Raw genomic sequence first — 17,876 nt, 5'->3', positions numbered from 1 at the left:
TTTTTATTTGCTACTTCTCCTATCCCACTAAGATGGCCCCCCCAAATTTTTCCTAACTTCCCTCCTACCTCAAATTGTCAGTTTTCTTTCTTCCTTTAAAATACAGCTTCAGATTCAAACACAGAATCCTACATGGAAATGGTAATATTGCTAAGCTTACTTAATTAAATTATTCTTCTTTGAACAAAAAAATACATATCTATATGGATAAATAAAATTAAAAATAATGTAACAGATTTTTAACAAATTTACTACAGCTTATACACCCAAACATTCACTATTTAAATAGTACTCTTACTACGGATTCATTTTAATGATGCCACCATTCACCAAAACTTTTTGCACATTAAGAAAAAACAACACAAAACCTGTGACTCTTCCATCACTAGATATAACCTCCATGAGAGTGGAAATATACCCAATTTGCTTACCAGGCCTAGAACAGTATCTAACATATAGTAAATAGGTACTCAAGATATATTTACAGTATGAAAAATATAAATTGTAGCAAAATGTCTTCATTTTAAGGTAGACTGATTTTTTAAAAAAGAGTCCAAAGTCATTCAGGGCTTAGGCTAGTGAATAAGATGTGTCATAAAGCTGGGAATATAATTTTGGGTTAAAAAAAAGTAGTGACTATAAAATAATAAGCTAGATTTTTCTTGTATGAATCATGAAACAGCTCAGAGATGAGCCAGTTCTGTAGCAGTTCAGGGCCTCATTTCCCAAGCTTATAGTTAAGGATGCCAAGCTTGCTCCAGTTCCAGAGCATTTTGCACCGCTGTTCCCTCTGCCTGGAACACTCCAGCTATTACATGGATTACTCCTCACATCATTCAGGTCTCCCTTTATATATTCACCTCCCCCAAAAGGCCTTCCCTTACTACCTGACCTAAAATAAAGTTGTTCCTGTCCTTCTCTGTCCCGACACTGCTTTCCTTGTTTTCTTTTGTAGATAGAAATTGCCACTTCACTATCTGACATAATAGCTTTCGTTTTGCTTTGTTGTTTATTTGTTTTTAATATATTTTATTGATTTCAGAGAGGAAGGGAGAGGGAGAGAGAGATAGAAACATCAATGATGTGAGAGAATTATTGATTGACTGCCTCCTGCATGCCCCCCACTGGGGACTAAGCCCACAACCCAGGCATGTGCCCTTGGCAGGAATCGAACCTTTCAGTCCGCAGGCTGACGCTCTATCCATTGAGCCAAACCAGCTAGGTCTGTTTTGTTTTTTTGTTTTTTTGTTTGTTTTTTTTTTAAATATATTTTATTGATTTTTCACAGAGAGGAAGGGAGAGGGATAGAGAGCCAGAAACATCGATGAGAGAGAGACATCGACCAGCTGCCTCCTGCACACCCCCCACCGGGGGATGTGCCCGCAACCAATGTACATGCCCTTGACCGGAATCGAACCTGGGACCTTCCAGTCCGCAGACCGATGCTCTATCCACTGAGCCAAACCGGTTTCGGCTGTTTTTTTTTTTGTTAATCCTCACCCAAAGGTATTTTTTCCATTGGTTTTTAGAGAGAGTGGAAGTAAGAGAGGGAGGGGGAGAGAAAGAGAGAGAGAGAGAGAGAGAGAGAGAGAGAGAGAGAGAGAGAGAGAGAGAGAGAAAGAAACACCAATATAAGAGACACATTGATTGGCTGCCTCCCACATATACCCCAACCAGGGCCAGGGATTGGGGCCAGGGATCAGGGCCAGGGATTAAAACTGTACATGCCCTTGATGGGGAATCAAACCCGTGACCCTTCCATGCTCGGGCAGACGCTCTAACCACTGAGAGCACTAGCCAGAGCCTGACATAATAGTTTTATATCTATTTCGCTTATGTGTCTTTAATATCTGTCTCAGTCACTAGAATATCTTCTCCACAATGAAAAGGACTTTATTATCAGTGCTATAGCTCCAAATTTTTGCTAGACATCAAAATTTCAAATAATAAACTCAATAAAATTATGTTTATAATAAAAGAGAAAAGGAGAGAGAGAAGAAATGAAGGAAGGTACAAGAAAGGTAACAGAGAATTAGCAAAAGGGGTAAAGAAACTCTAGATAAACCACAATTGGTTATTTTACAGTTACTTCTTTGTAGTGTCAGTTTGAATTCAAGGCTTCCGTGAGAAAATTTCAAAATGGGTCTATCTCTTTTGAGATATATTTCAAAGGAATGGGCACCCTAGAGAAAGAGGTTCCATCACCTTTTAGAAGCATTTGGGTGGTATTTACTATTATAATTACAACTAGAGGCCCGGTGCACGAAATTCGTGCACGGAGGGGGTTGTCCCTCAGCCCAGCCTGTACCCTCTCCAATATCGGACCCCTTGAGGGATGTCCGACTGCCCGTTTAGGCCCGATCCCACTGGGATTGGGCCTAAACGGGCAGTCGGACATCCCTCTCACAATCCAGGACTGCTGGCTCCCAACTGCTTGCCTGCCTGCCTTCCTGATTGCCCCTAACCGCTTCTGCCTGCCAGCCTGATCACCCCCTAACCACTCTGCTGCCAGCCTGTTTGCCCCCAACTTCCCTCCTCTGCCGGCCTGGTCACCCCTAACTGCCCTCTCCTGCAGGGTTGATCACCTCCAACTGCCCTCCCTTGCAGGCTGGGTGCCTCCCAACTGCCCTCTCCTGCTGGCCATCTTGTGGTGGCCATCTTGTGTCTACATGGGGGCAGGATCTTTGACCACATGGGAGCAGCTATATTGTGTGTTGCAGTGATGATCAATCTGTATATTACTCTTTTATTAGATAGGATAGAGGCCTGGTACAGGGCTGGGGGCCAGCTGCTTTGCCCTGAAGGGCATCCTGGATCAGGTGGGGGTTCCCTTGGGGTGTGGGGCGGCCTGAGCGAGGGGCCTGTGGTGGTTTGCAGGCCAGCCACGCCCCCTGGCAACCCAAGCAGAGGCCTTGGTATCTGGAATTTATTTTCCTTCTACAATTGAAACTTTGTAGCCTGGAGCGGCACCAAGCCTGAGGCTCCCTCTGAGGCCGGCCAGCAGCCATTTGTGTTGGGGCTATAATTGAAACTTTGTTGCCTTAAGCGGGTGGGCCCAGCCAGGGTGTGCGGAAAGCTTTGCTTCCCCTGTTGCTAGCGGCAACCCTGGCCTGCTCTCTCAAGCTCCATTCTGTCACCATTTGTTTGAATTTGTTTACCTTCTATAATTGAAACTTTGTAGCTTGAGTGGAGGCTTAGGCCTGGCCAGGGCAGGCAGAAAGCTTGGCTTCCTCTGTTACCTAGGAAACCTTGCTCTCTGTGGCTGTAGCCATCTTGGTTTGGGTTAATTTGCATACTCGCTCTGATTGGATGGTGGGCGTGGCTGGTGGGCGTGTCGGATGTATGGTCAATTTGCATATCTGTCTATTATTAGATAGGATGGCCACCTCTTTACTGTATTCCCATCTCCCCCGTCCCCACAAGTACAGACTGAGAACTCCTGACTGAGTCAAATACTTTAATGATTTCTAGTAGAACTGGTTTGTGTTGGTATTACTATTAACATTTGGAATGTCTACTCATATTGAATACCTGCATCTCTTTCAGATCATGAGAAACAGATTTACCTAAAGCTAGAGGTACAATACTTGTAATTAATTATATGTTACTCCTACTAAGCCCCTCACTTATAGCACAAAGTTTAGTTCTGTTCAAGGGACAATTATCTACGTCAGATTTCATTAATGTTTCTGTTTCCTCAACTTGTCCATTCCTTAAACACAGCTTATCAAAAAACAGGGTTTGTACTAGAGAACTTAGGGCAAAATAACAGTCCTTTATGTTTTAGCAAATTTGTTAGAAAAAAAATTCATTTTCCTGCTTTCTAATAAAAAAACAAATCCCTTTTTAAGAAAAGTTCAGTGGTCCAGAATTAACATTTTAGTCAAAGGAAAGAGTTTTAGAGCAATTTTGAAAAATTGAGGCACATTTAAGAAAATGTCAATTTCCTGATTTATAGAATTAAATGGCACAAATGCACACATACCCAGATCCTAGTCTCAGAAAACAGTTCTTACTGACATTCCAATTTTAATTATAATCTTAAAAATCAATCAGGAGGCAAAACAGGGTAGTCACTTATTTAATTCCTTTTAAGCTCAAAATCATTTTATTTGAATCCCAGATAACTGCATTCAGAAAATAGCCATAAAATATTATACTGAATATTATTGTTCATCTTTGTTCTCTAAAGTATGATGACTAATATAGTAGTAATATTACAACTAGTATAATATTAACAGGTTTGTGCTAAAAGTTACGTTTTATATTTTTTAGTTGTTCTTAAATACCTATTGCATTTTAGTCCAATGTTCACATTATACGCACTTCTTTTACGTAGCCTTGCAACCTTAAGAAGCTTACACTTCTTCTCTGAGGCAGGAACTTCTGGTGTGGGGGCAGAAGCCCAGGCTGTTGATGAGTTACCTGTATGAGGTAATCTTTTAGAAAATGCCATAGAGTAGGAGCTACGCCGTCTAGTCCGACACGCTACTTCCCTCTCTTTATGTAGCAACTGCTCATCCATCAGCAATGTTATGACTTGCTTAGACTTTTCCCGGATATGATAACCTGAAAAATACATTGAATGTGCATAGAAAAAATATTAATTAAGGCTACAATTAATTTCTATTCAAAAGAAGATTAGGAAAAATGAATATGTGAGCAAAGTGGAAAAAAAAAAAAACCTATGGCAAATGTAGAGGGAAACCTAAGTTTCATTGCAATTATCAATAAATATATTCATTTTCTTATACTTCAAGAAATAAATAAACATAAGGTGAAATTATATCAGGTGGCATTACATTATTCACTTAAGTATAATTTAAAGAGCTACATAATCTGCAAGAAGTCAAACAAAATTGGCAAAGAGGAGGAATGAATTAGATCTAGATGTACTGACCTAGATGAATGACCATGACATACGGCGAAAGATTTAAAATAATGTGCATTGTATGACTCAAATCTGTAAAGCATAGGGGAAAATAAACCAATGTTTGTATCCAGGAGAGAAAAGTGGATGAATGGACGGATTGATGATGGATGGATGGATGGATGGATGGATGGATGGACGGACTGATGGATGGATGGATAATGGTGGGGGAGGCAGACAAACCACTGTGTACCCACAATATTATTAATATGTTACCTTGGAGGGGTACAACTACAGAGGAAAAGAAAAGAAAGGGCAACTGACTTTTCTTTGACATGAACTCCTAGCAACTTGATGCCATTAACAGAGCGCCAGAGCAGTCTAAGACCGGAATTCCAACCATGCTGCTGCCCTCTATCACCTGTGTGACTCTGAACCAGGTGTCTGTCTGGCCTGAGTTTCCTTCAGTCTAATTCACAGATATAAAAGTTTACTCTTTCAAACATGTGGTAATATTATTATTCTCAATCTTTTTCTATGAAAAGTGATATAAGAAATCCCTTACTTCTCCACATCTTGGGACCAACTTATATTAACATTTCATGTTACTCCAAGCCTTCTTTGAGATAAGCTGAAAAGTCCCTGAAGATCCACTATTATGTTCATTTTGGGCTCCAAGTGTAATGAATTAAACATTAATGTTTCCAACTATAACTTACTAGTAGTGGAAATAATTTGAAATGGTCAAATTCAGGGTATACAGGGGTGAGCAAACGTAGGTTTATAGTCGTTTGTATGGAAAATACAGTAATTAATAAATATAAGAATAAACTATTTCACATACTCACAACTGTAAACCTATTTTTGCCCACCCCATATTTAGAGAAGAGGGGCCAACAATGTTCTCTAAGTGCCAGTCATTTCATCAAGGATTGATAGAGATCGTGTGAGAAACCGTTGCTCAAGTTGCCATCTTTTTCGAGATTTTATCCAATTTCACTTCTTAGTCATTTCTTCCTTTCAAATTCTCTTATAACTGCTTCAAACCATATCATTCTAAACACGCTAATTTCCTATAATTAGCTTACAGTTTATAACCAAAAAAATCCACAGTGTTTTGGGTTACCACACATTGCCACATGATAGGCAGACGTCTCCTGTGACTGTCAGCCTTAGGGGAATAGAAACACACCAGACACTACCTTCCCGACCTCCCCCCATAACTGACATAGCTTGGTTTGGGTGGGGAGTGAAAAACTTCTTTTCCTTTTAATTTCAGGAGCTCATCTCCTTCCACTTTTCCCCTCACTCCCTCTATTCTGGCCACCCTGGCTGCCTTATTCTATAATCCTACCATGCTCTTTATCTCCTCAGAGCTGTGTGCTGGCTGTTGCTTCTACCAGGAACTCTTTGCATGGCTAGATCCTTGATTCATTCAGGTCTCTACTCCAATGTCACCTCCTCAGAGAAGCCTTTCCTCTGCTCACCGTCTCCAAAATAGCCCAGCCCATCAGTCCTCCCAAACTCAAGTCCTTTCACCTTGGCATTAATCACTACCTAATATTGTATTATATATTTATTTAATTGTTTATTGTTTCCTCACCTAGAAATAAGCTCCATTAGGGCAGAGAATCTCATTTATCCAGTATCTTCAACATCTAGAAGAGTGATTGCATATGGTAGATGCTTAATAAATATTGAATGAATGAATGCATGAATGAATGAATGAATAAAAGGAGCAAATTACCAAAAATCTCAATTTCCTTCTTGATGTAGTACAAATGGATAATGAGAGCCAATTTACAACCTAGCTGCCTAAGGAAGTTTCTTGACCTGAAATAACTTCTTGCAACACCCCTAATTAGAAAAAGTTAGAAGTTACGGAACAGATGTGGAATATTCTACTTGGAGTCTGCATGGATTGATAGGGATTGAGGGCAGCTTTCCTCATTCAAAGTGACAAGCAGGTACATAGAGTAGAAAGCCAACTGCAGTAATGGAAGATTTCTCCCTGAAACACTGGGGCTCCTCCCTGAGTAGCAGTCTGCAGCATCAGTAAGGTCAGGTCAAAGGAGTTGACAGAAAATTGGGAAGAAATCACCCAGATGTGAACTTCCTGCTCACGGCTGCCCACTGCCCTGTCTACCTCCCCACCATCCTTGAGATGCTGAAGAATAGACACTTGGCTGTTCTAAAGCATCTAAGTTGAAAGTGAAAAATGTTAAGAACCCAATAAGCCTGTTTCAAGGATGGGTTAAATATTAACAATAATAAAAATAAGACGGCATCTACCTCACTTCCAACCAACATGTTTTTGTTTCTTTTTTTAGAGAGAGTGGAAGGGAGGGAGGGGGAGAAAGAGAGAGAAACATCAATGTGAGAGAGACACATCTATTGGTTGCCTCCTGCCCACGGGAGGGAATCGAACCTGCGACCCTTCAGGGCTTGGTCGACGCTCTAACCACTTAGTAACACCGGCCAGGGCTAACCAATATGTTTTTAAATAAAGGAAAGAGGACACAGAACTAAAATAGACTATTACTAAAAATAGAATAAACTTAGGCAGTAACTTCTCTGTATCAGAAAGAGAAAAAGAAAAGAGAGGGATGGGGAAAAGGAGAGGGAAAGGGAGGGAGATATAGGGAGACAGAGAGAGGGAGAAAATGTGGCTTCTCTGAAACAAGATACTATGCAAGTGGTCAATATCCAAAGATACTGTATAAAACACATCAAGATGAAAAGCTTATTATAGTTGAGGTGAAGGTTAAAGTAAAAATAAAATTATGTACTATTTTTAATTAGGAATATTTGGCTATAAGCAACAGAAACTCAATTTGAACTGGCTAAGGCAAAGGGCATGGAAAAACCAGGGGTTGCAATTGGGCCTCAGGTCCAAATGAAGCAGAAACTAGAAAACTACCAGGAAGGACTCTTTCTTTTCTCCTCTCCCACTTCTGCTTCTCTCTGTTTAATGCCTTCATTTTCTCCTACTGCAGACCGGCTTCTTCAATCTGGATGTGGATATGGCCACAAATAGCTCCAGGTTCACCTCATAGTCTGCCACCTGAGAAGTCTCCGTCTTCTGTCCTTCAAATTTGAAAAATCCAGGAGAAAACTCTGTTCCAGCTAGCAAGTCACATGCCCATCACTATGGCCAGAGAGTGAAACGTTACCCTTGGCAACTCCCAGTAGAAAGGCACAGTAGAGCGAGGGGAGGATAAACGGGATAGAAAAGTGAACAAGCAGAAGACCCACTGAGGAGTCCTCCCAAACTCAAGGCAGAGGCCTTTGAGGACATGCAAGTCAGAACAACCATGCAACAGACCAATACCCAAGGTTATTCACATTTAATCGTTCTGAACACTTACGTTTCAGAAAATGTTCTTAACAGTGGGGGCACAGGTGAAGAAAAAAATAGACAAGGACCCTAAACAAGATAATTCCAGAGAAAAATAAATACTCTAAAGGAAATAAAGAGTGATGTGCTAAACATTAATTTGGGGTGTGGTCAAGAAATGTCTTGCTGAGGAAGTACCACATTAGTTGAGTCTTGAACAGCAAGAAAAAGCCACCTATGCAGATGTACCAGGAGACAGCACCTGGCAGAGGGACCATCTCAGCCCTCATTTCTTCAGTAAAGCCTTTCTGAGAGGAAAAGCCACTTCCCACTCGCCCAACACACACATCAGGGCCGCAGACTTGGTGTCCCCTCAGCCCGGCCATGCCCTCTCACAGTCCAGGATGTCTGCCTGCCAGCTTAGGCCCACTCCCCATGGGACTGGGCCTAAGCTGGCAGTGGGACATCCCCCGAGGGGTCCTCAACACTGCTGTGGAGGCGGGAGAGGCTCCTGCCACTGCCACTGCACTCGCCAGCCGTAAGCCCGGCTTCTGGCTGAGCGGAGCTCCCCCTGTGGGAGAGCACTGACAATCAGGGGGCAGCTCCTGCATTGAGCGTCAGCCCCCTGGTGGTCAATGCACATCATAGCGACCGGTCGTTCCGCCTTTAGGTCGATATGCATATTAGGGTTTTATTATATAAAATTTTTAGCCTCCCTTCCAATCTATCCTTCACAATGCCTCAGGGATGGGGGTGGGGAGAGAGGAGAGAAGTATCCTAAACATTAAGTTATTTTCAAGGTAAAAAACCTTCAGTCCAGTTGGCACAGTAAGTTCAGGCTTCAAAATTACCCTTGGCTCTGCTCCAAAAATCACAGTAATAATAGATCATCAGTCTCAAAAACAAGATAAAAACCTCCATGATCCAGAAATATAAGAGAAATGAAAAGGCAGTGAGCAGGGCTGAAGCCACAGGCTGTTGGACTCTTGATCTGACACCAGGAGTTCAGCTCCTCAGGTGTCAGGGAATCAGCACTGTCCACTCTTTGATGTTAGGGGTTATCCATGTTTGTGAGAGAAGTCTTGGAAGAAAAGAAAAAAAAAGCCCCAAATAGCTTCTTGGGCTATAATTTATTTGTAGTTGTGGGTCTCTCTAGAAGCAAGAGGCCATACATTCAGCCTTAAGGCTTGAAACTAAACTAAGCCACCTGCTGGCTCAGGGACTGGATCCACGACACACACCCTAGTATTATCTCAAGCAGGAGCCCTGAGCTACCTTTCTAAGGGCTATACTGAAGGCTCGAAGGGAGCTGGGTGGCAGGAACTGAAAAACCAACATAAAGGGAAAAGTGAACAGGGGTGGTTGGGGAATAACATCTCACTCAAAATAAGCTGAAAATTAAAATTCCAAAATAGATTTTTTAAAAATATGTTAGTAGTCAATGAAAGAGCAATCACAATAAATTCACTCCGAATGAAATCAGTGTTCTACAAGACTCTATGGGATTTTCTATAAATCAATAATCTACATTGTTTTAGGATTTAAACAAAGATTTTATTTTGTTGTTGTTAATCCTCACCCAAGGATATTTTTTTCATTGATTTTTAGAGAGTGGAAGGGACGGAGCATGGAGGAGGGATGAAAGGGAGAAACATTGATGTGAGAGAGACAGAAAGTAGATTAGAAGTGAGGAGGGGACATATGCTTAATAGTGGAGATGGTTATATAACATTGAGAATGTAATTAATGTCTGAATTGTACATTTAAAATGGCAAGTTTTATGTTATATATATTTTGAGCTTTAAAAATAATATACCAAAGCCATGGAATTGTACACTTTAAATGGGTGAATTATATTATACTGTATATGACATATCTCAATAACACTGTTTTAAAAAAGTGAAGAAAAGCCCTGGCCAGTGTTGTTCAGTGGTCAGAGCATTGCCTTGCACCAAAGGTTTGATTCTCAGTCAACAACACATACCTGAGTTGTAGGTTCAATCCCCAACCCCAACTGGGGCACATGAGAGAGGCAACCAATCAATGTGTCTCCCTCACATCAATATTTCTCTCTCTCTCTCTCTCTCTCTCTCTCTCTCTCTCTCTATCTATCTATCTCTATCTCTCTATCTCTCTATCTCTCTATCTCTCTCTATCTCTATCTCTATCTCTATCTCTATCTCTCTCTCCCCTTCCCTCCCTTCCTCCCTTCCATTCTCTCTAAAAATCAATGGAAAAAAATATCCTCAAGTAAGGATTAACAACAACAAAAAAGTGAAGTACAAAAAGAGAAATTAGGTCTCTCAAGCTATAAAAAAACATTGAAGAATCTTAAATGCATATTGCTAAGTGAAAGAAACCAGTCTGAAAAAGCTACATGCCATTTGATTCCAACTATGGAGACAGTAAAACGATCAGTGGTTGTCAAGGCTTGAGGAGGGTGAGGCAGGGGAGAATGAATAGGTGGAGAACAGGGCACTTATAAGGCAATAAACTGGATATGATAACAGAACGGTAGATACATATCACTATGCATTTTCAAAACCCATAGAACTGTAGAGCAGAGTGAACCATGATGTAAACTAAGGACATTAGGTAATAATAATAATCCTTATATAATAAAAGGCTAATATGCAAATCGACTGAACGGCAGAACGACCAGTTGCTATGACATGCACTGACCACCAGGGGGCCGATGCTCAATGTAGGAGCTTTCCCCTGGTGGTCAGTGAGCTCCCACAGGGGGAGCGCCACTCAGACCAAAGCCAGGCTCATGGCTGGCGAGCGCAGCAGCGGTGGCAGCAGCCTCTCCTGCCTCCATGGCAGCGCTAAGGATGTCTGACTGACGGCAGGCCTAAGCCATCAGTCGGACATCCACCGAGGGCTCAAGGACTGCAGGAGGGCGCAGGCCAGGCTGAGGGAACTCCCCCACCACCAGTGCATGAATTTCGTGCACCAGGCCTCTAATATATCAATATTGATTCATCAATTGCAACAAATGTACCACACTAATGCAAGATGTTCAATAGGTGAAACCATGTGAGGGTAGGAAAGGGTATGTAAGATCGCTGTACTTTATGCACAATTTTTCTGTAAACTGCTGTAAAAACAGTCTATTTTTTAAAATGTACACTTACCACAGAAACTGGCACTGAATTATATCCTTTTCTCATTATTCCTAAGATTATTCACTTTAAGCACAAATAATAATTTTACATTGGATGGGGAGGAAGTGCTGCTGCTTTTACCATTGTAGAAAATCAGGCACTACTGAATCATCTCAGTTCAGTACTCCATTTACCCTTTCCCTACTTCACCCCCTCTTCCACTGACAAAATTATTTTATGACTTAGATTTTGTATTCATAAAACCACTTGAATATAGCTAGTCTTTGAAGATTCCATAGCCTTTGCAAACATTTCCTTATATTTATGACTAAACTCCAATCTAATTATAGCTATGAATTATAGTGATATTATTTTACCCATTTGCCATACCTCCTGTTTTATTCACTTTGCTCATTTTCTATGAGGTATTATTTTATCATGAACCAAAGTGTTAGTTTTATACATCCTTTTGGGGGGGGAAAAAAAACACCAACAACATAAAATGCTGCCCTCTAAGGCTCTCAAGAGACAACACAAGGGATTAAACTGGGAAGCACAACTGTCCCAGAGGAAAGGTAGCTAATTCGTTTAAGAACAACTTTTCCCCAGCTCCTGGTTTAAAATTATTCCCTCCCAAGCTCCTACTCTTTATTAGCACACAGTGTACACTTCTTTAACTGTTACCTTGGTCTTTTCCAGCTTCATCTATGTGTTGAAAATCTTTTAGTGTTTGAAGGTTACAGAACCTCTCTCGGCAGAGCTGAATAACTTTCTTAGATCCATTCTTGAGGAGATAATCCATTAGCATAAGGGATTTATACACATGGCGCCAGTTCTTCCCATGGTCGTTTAGTCTCTGCCATAGCATATTCATAATCTCTGAGAGAGAAATCGTGTTGAAAGTCAGGTCACTGATAGCTAACATCAGGGAACTAGAAGGACCCCAAGGATCATTAGAAGTTGCTTCCCTGACTTTTATTTCAGCATCTGAGTAATTTTTCACAAAGTTTTTCACTTGCCTCCTGAATGCCATAGGTAAGACAAGTCTGAAGGTGAGATAGGAGAGGAGAGCAATGGCACAGGAGTGTATGTAACTGGTTTATAAAACCCTTGGCAGGTCATTGGTCTCCGTTTCTGCTGTTCCCGAATACAAATGATTAATCATCATCTTGACAAGGCATCAATTTCCTGTAAAGAAAAGCACACACAAACGTGTAAGTTAATTATTTTTTTAATGTCTATTGAACACCAAGTCAGTCTGAAAAATCTAGCTTTAGTTTCTAAATCAGCCCCTCGCTTACATCAGCCAGAATTGAGGGTACATATAAATGTTTCTAAGATCATTATGGGATAATCTCTCATAAGGGATTGGCCTACTTAATTTAGAGCAATGTAAGTGGTCTTTCTAGTCCTAATGGTTCCTGCAGAAAATATCATTCATCCTCTTTGGCCAGAAATAGAATTATTACAAAGCATTTCATGGACAGTGAACAACTTAGTGTAAGAAAATAGGGCTTGGGCCCTAGCTGATTTGGCTCAGTGCATAGAGCATTGGCCATGGACTGAAGAGTCTCAGGTTTAATTCCAGTCAAGGGCATGTACCTAGGTTACAGGCTCGGTCCCAGGCCCTGGTCGGGGCACGAGCAGGAGGCTACCAATCGATGTGTTTCTCTCACATCGATGTTTCTCTCTCTGTGTTTCTCCTCCTCCCTTCCACTCTCTCTAAAAATCAATGGAAGAATACCCTTGAGTGAGATTAACCAAAAAAAGAAAAGGAAAATGAGACTTGGGCTCTGACATATCATGCTTAAGATTTGTTGTCATATCTAAAAATATTAAGTTCTAAAAGTAATTAAGATGGTGAAAATTGAGTCTCAAAGTCACCAAATAACCCTATGGTCATATTCTTTTTAGAACTACAAGCCATTAGAATCAGATCTAAATGTGGTCCGCTTTCTTGTTAATCAAAAGGGGGAAGGAAGAGTCACCAACTATTATGACAAGTAGTTGCACCTCAGTGGACTCCACATCTGACTCATGGTACCCTAAAACAATATTTAGTCCTAGTAAGACTAGTACATTCAAGGAAAAGATTAAATTACTTTCTTTATTCAACTTGAAAAAAATGAAGTCTGAGGTTAGAACAGTATGATTCAAACAGTGTAAGAATTTTCCTAAAATCTGAAGTGACAGGCATGTCTCTCTCAGATCTCAAAACAAGTGCACAAAGAAAGTCCCATGTAGGTTGATTTAAAAAAAATACATTAAAACTTAAAAGGGGTATGCACCCCAAAACTTTAAATGATGCTTGTTAATGGTCAATTCTCAGGTTACATGAAACTCTTCCCTTTCTCCGTTTTCATTATTTTGCATTAAGGTGGGTCAATTAGTTTGCAATTTCTGTAGTGACCACCACTGATGACCACCAAAATAGTGCACACCAAATTGATTTCAAGCCCTGTGAGCATCTAGACTCAATGAAGCCTCCACAATCTATAATTAGATTCTGCTAGAGAAACTGTATACATACAAAAGAAAATGGTTAAAATCCATAACAAATGTGTTTGTTATTTTTAATTTTGTTTTCTCTTCCTTGACCTTCTCAACTTCCAGCTCAGGCTTTATTAATTCCTGTGTGTGTACTTATGGAAGACATAAATTTTCAGAAGCATTCTAAATGAACTATTATGTCCTTTTTTAAAAATAAGAGAAGATAATCTTTTTTTAATACAACACATCCTCAAATAAGCAAGATAGGAAATGCATCAGTTTAATTAAGATTTCTCAGAAAGAGACTATCATCAACCCAGGAAGAAAAAAATAAATTGTGTGCTTTTTAATTTTTCTGATTTTTGTCTCATTTTCACTTCAAATACAAGCATTTTTATATGACTCACTACTGCAGCAAAAACCCAGTGTATAAGCTATTAAAATTTTCAATTATGAGAGTTTTCTTTTTCTATTGTCCTTTTTTCCCCTCTACCAAGCTCACAAAATGTAGAGATGCATTGTGACATTGGCTTAGAGCAACAAATATTGATCTGTTTCCTCACAATTCTATTAAAAAAACAACACCCTGTTAGAATCATACCCTTCTGTAATTGAACAATAGTCATTAAAACCCATTTTTTCTTTTTGTAGAGCTATCTATATTTTGGTGGGACAAAACCCTAATTTTTAGGCTTTCTTATTTTCTATAACCTGCATTCTTAAATTAAAAAAAATGTTTTCTTAAATGAATTTTCTGCCCCAGAAAACTACCTAAATAATAGCCTTCAATCCAATATAGTAGTTTAAAATGGATGTTGTTGGCATCATACCAAAATTAAATACATTTCCAACCATTAGAAAAACCAAAAACAAAAACAAAAAAAAACACAAAAAACAAAACAAAAAAAAAGAAAACAGAAAAACCAAAAAGAAAAACATCTGGATAAGTGAATTAGTATCATTTATTAACATATGGTACTTTGTGACAAGATAAAGAATATGTAAGACACGATCCTACTCTTGATGTTTTCACACTAAGAAGTTCAATTAACTGTAGCTGTAAATTATATGTTGGTTTATTATGTGTTTTAGACACCTTACTACATGCAAACGCTCAATTTACTCATATCATTAAATACTTGAGACAAAATTAGTGCCCCCAAAAGGTAAATTTTCATACCAGAATTTGGGTAGTCTGACTACCCAAATCCCTATAATACGTAGAAATGGAGGGAAGTAAGATATTCCATACCCCAAATCTATGTCACCTCCTTTCAGAGGCCTTCACTGCCCTTGCTAACTACTTACGTCTTCCCATCAAAGTCTTTTTAGCACCCAGTGTATTTCCTTTATGGACTTATCATAATCTGTACATATGTATTTGTCATTTGCTCTTTGGCTTTCTCCACCACCAGATTGGCCCTTGAGAGCAGGGACCTTGTCCATCTTATTTACCAGTGTAATCCTATTGACTAACATGTACCTAGCACGTAGTAGGTACTCAAGAAACAGGTGTTGGGTGAGTGGCCAAATGGTTGAATGATTCTGCTTTGGGATAAACCTACATTGATTCTATATCTTTAGATTATAAACATGACATTTTAAAAATGTAACCCAGATCTTGGAATTGTCCAATAAAACTCTAGAGTATTGAGCAAATGTTCTCAAATCAATAAATATTTCTTGAATACCTACCACTTATACAGCTTTGTGGAAGATATCTATATCTATCTCTATATCTATATATGTATATAGACATATCTATATCCATGTGTATATAGATATTTCTATGTACATATATATAAAAGCCTAATATGCTAATTGTCCCTCCAACCATTTGACCGTTCGACCAGTCACTATGATGTGCACTGACCACCAGGGGGCAGATGCTCCAACTGGTAGATTAGCTTGCTGCTGGGGTCCGGCCAATTGGGACTGGGCGAGACAGGCCGGACACACCCTGGAGCCCTCCATGGTCCCACTCCGGCCCCAAATGTGACCGGGCCCCAATCGTGAACTGGTGGGGTCCCTCGGGCTGTCCTGCACCCACTCGCAATCCAGGACCCCTCGGGGGATGTCAGAGAGCTGGTTTTGGCCTGATCCCCTCAGGCCAGGCCAAGGGACCCCACTGGTGCACAAATCCATGCACCGTGCCTCTAGTAAGAAATATAAAACATGATCCCTACATTAAAAACACATCATTAAGGATCTATTCCCATTAAATAACTCCAAAATGAACAAATGAAGTAGAAGAGGTCTCTTTTTTTTTTAGGTTTATCCACAATGCTTTGCCAAAAGCTGTTTCCTCCAACTTCACCTGAATCATATAACAGGAAGTCATTTTAACTTATCAAGTGACATTAAACTACTGGTCCACAATTTCTTATCCAAATCCATTGAGGCCAGATGAGTTGCAGAATTCAAACTCAAATTTCAATTTTTATTTTTTACTTTTGAAGGGTAATGCCATGCCTGTACTATATATCTGTACATATGTACTTGTCATGATACCCACAGGAAGGTGTGGGGCCACTATGAACAGTCAAACATTAACGTGACTGCAACCAAAACCTCTAAGTATATGGAATAAATTAAGACAAATGGCTCCTTTCAGTTCAGGTCTTGCCACCATATAAGTTAGGGGGGAAATTGGTTTTCAAAACTTGTTGGGTATTAAAATTGAGGATAAGGGATTGAGTTGCTGAAACGCCTTTTTCCAAAGACATAAAATAATAACAACCACCACATCCAAGAGGCTCAGTGCCAAGAAGCATGTCTAGAAAGATGGATTTAGGGTAGTGCAATAATGAGGAGAAAACAGCTCTCGTGTTCGTATAGGTTCTGCCTATAGACATGAGTTCAGCTCAGGAGGAAATAAGGTCTGACCAAGACCGTTACTATAAAATGAGTATAGAGAATACCATGACATTAGATGTAACTGTTCCGACGGAAAGAACATTGTCGGGGCCCCTCCTGTGTGTTCATTAACTAACTCCATTCGTTTCCCAGAGTTGACCATCTAACAGGCTCCATTCTAGGAGCCGGAGGATCAGGTGCACAGGCCACAGTCACCACGCTCAGAAGTAATTAGCTCCTCTTTACTGAGTGCTCACATTCACCTGTCTCATCTCCTTAGTTTAATGAGGATCCCAAAGGCAGGGTGTGAGGTCCTGCTCTGCCATCTCCTCATGAAGGCGTACACTTGGCTGGGCCTCCGTTCCCCGCTGCAGCCCAAGGACTAATCCCCACACAGGCAGGGCGGTTGGGAGGAAGAAATGAGATGCGTGGGGAAGAATTCTATACGTGAAGGGTGTGGCCGAGAGGGAAGCAACTTCCAGCGACTGCCCTCTCAGAGCACACAATTTACTTGGAGGGGGAGGCTGGGCGCGGAGAAGCTTCTAGAAAGCGGGAGTGATGAGATGGCGTCACACAGCAGGGACTTTCCCTCACGCAGGCTGTGCGGACCTCGACCCCCTTTCACCGGTACTCGGACGGCACCGGCACCGGCACCGGCATGAGACAGAAGGAGACTAAGCAGGCCCCTTCACGCCGTCCTCCATTACCGCGCCCTCCTCCAAAAGAGAATCTACCTGAGCACAAAGTCCAGCTCTCGCGTTGGGACCTTTTCCCACTCAAATTCAAGCCCCCGGCTCCCCAGGCCTAGCCGCCTCCTCAGGCCTAGCCGCCGCCTCCAACCAGGCCCAAGTGCCTTGGCCCCGTTCCACTTCCGCTTTCTCACTTCCGGCCCCTCACTTCCGGCCTCGCGCTTGCCTTCTCTCCTAGGTCCGGTGCGTGCGGCTCCCGGGGCCTCCAGCGAGAGAGACGCGAGGGGTTAAACCCAGCTCGGGGGCCTCAGGTGGAACGAAGGTACATGTCTTCATTTAACAATCTGTTGAACTGTGGCGCGACCCTGATTCTCCTTTCAAAGACTGAGTTTCACAGTTCTGTGTTGGTGTAGTTTGAACTGGCTAAAAATGCCGTCCGCAGCTGATTTCCACCTCGAAGGACAAAGGAGGTAAAAGTCGTGTCTAGAGATGAAAAGAGCAGTGTGCGCGATGGACAGTGACAGGGT

At 41.1% G+C, this 17,876-nt stretch overlaps 1 protein-coding gene across 1 annotated transcript in view; it reads right to left on the bottom strand.

Moving 5' to 3' along the window:
* Positions 1 to 12,347, bottom strand: part of ENTHD1 (ENTH domain containing 1) — a gene marked incomplete at both ends in the record, with an annotated part of 83,853 nt that extends 71,506 nt beyond the window's left edge. The window contains 2 exons of the mRNA XM_079775493.1: positions 4,426 to 4,569; positions 11,999 to 12,347. Coding sequence (XP_079631619.1) covers positions 4,426 to 4,569; positions 11,999 to 12,347 — 493 coding nt within the window. The remainder of the gene's footprint in view (positions 1 to 4,425; positions 4,570 to 11,998) is intronic.
* Positions 12,348 to 17,876: the final 5,529 nt, after the last annotated feature.

Source organism: Cnephaeus nilssonii (assembly GCF_951640355.1).
Source record: "Cnephaeus nilssonii genome assembly, chromosome: 6".
In the NCBI taxonomy this organism is placed as follows: Eukaryota; Metazoa; Chordata; class Mammalia; order Chiroptera; family Vespertilionidae; genus Cnephaeus; species Cnephaeus nilssonii.
Note: the sequence above shows the minus strand (reverse complement) of the source record. Positions and strands in the feature narration are given on the sequence as shown.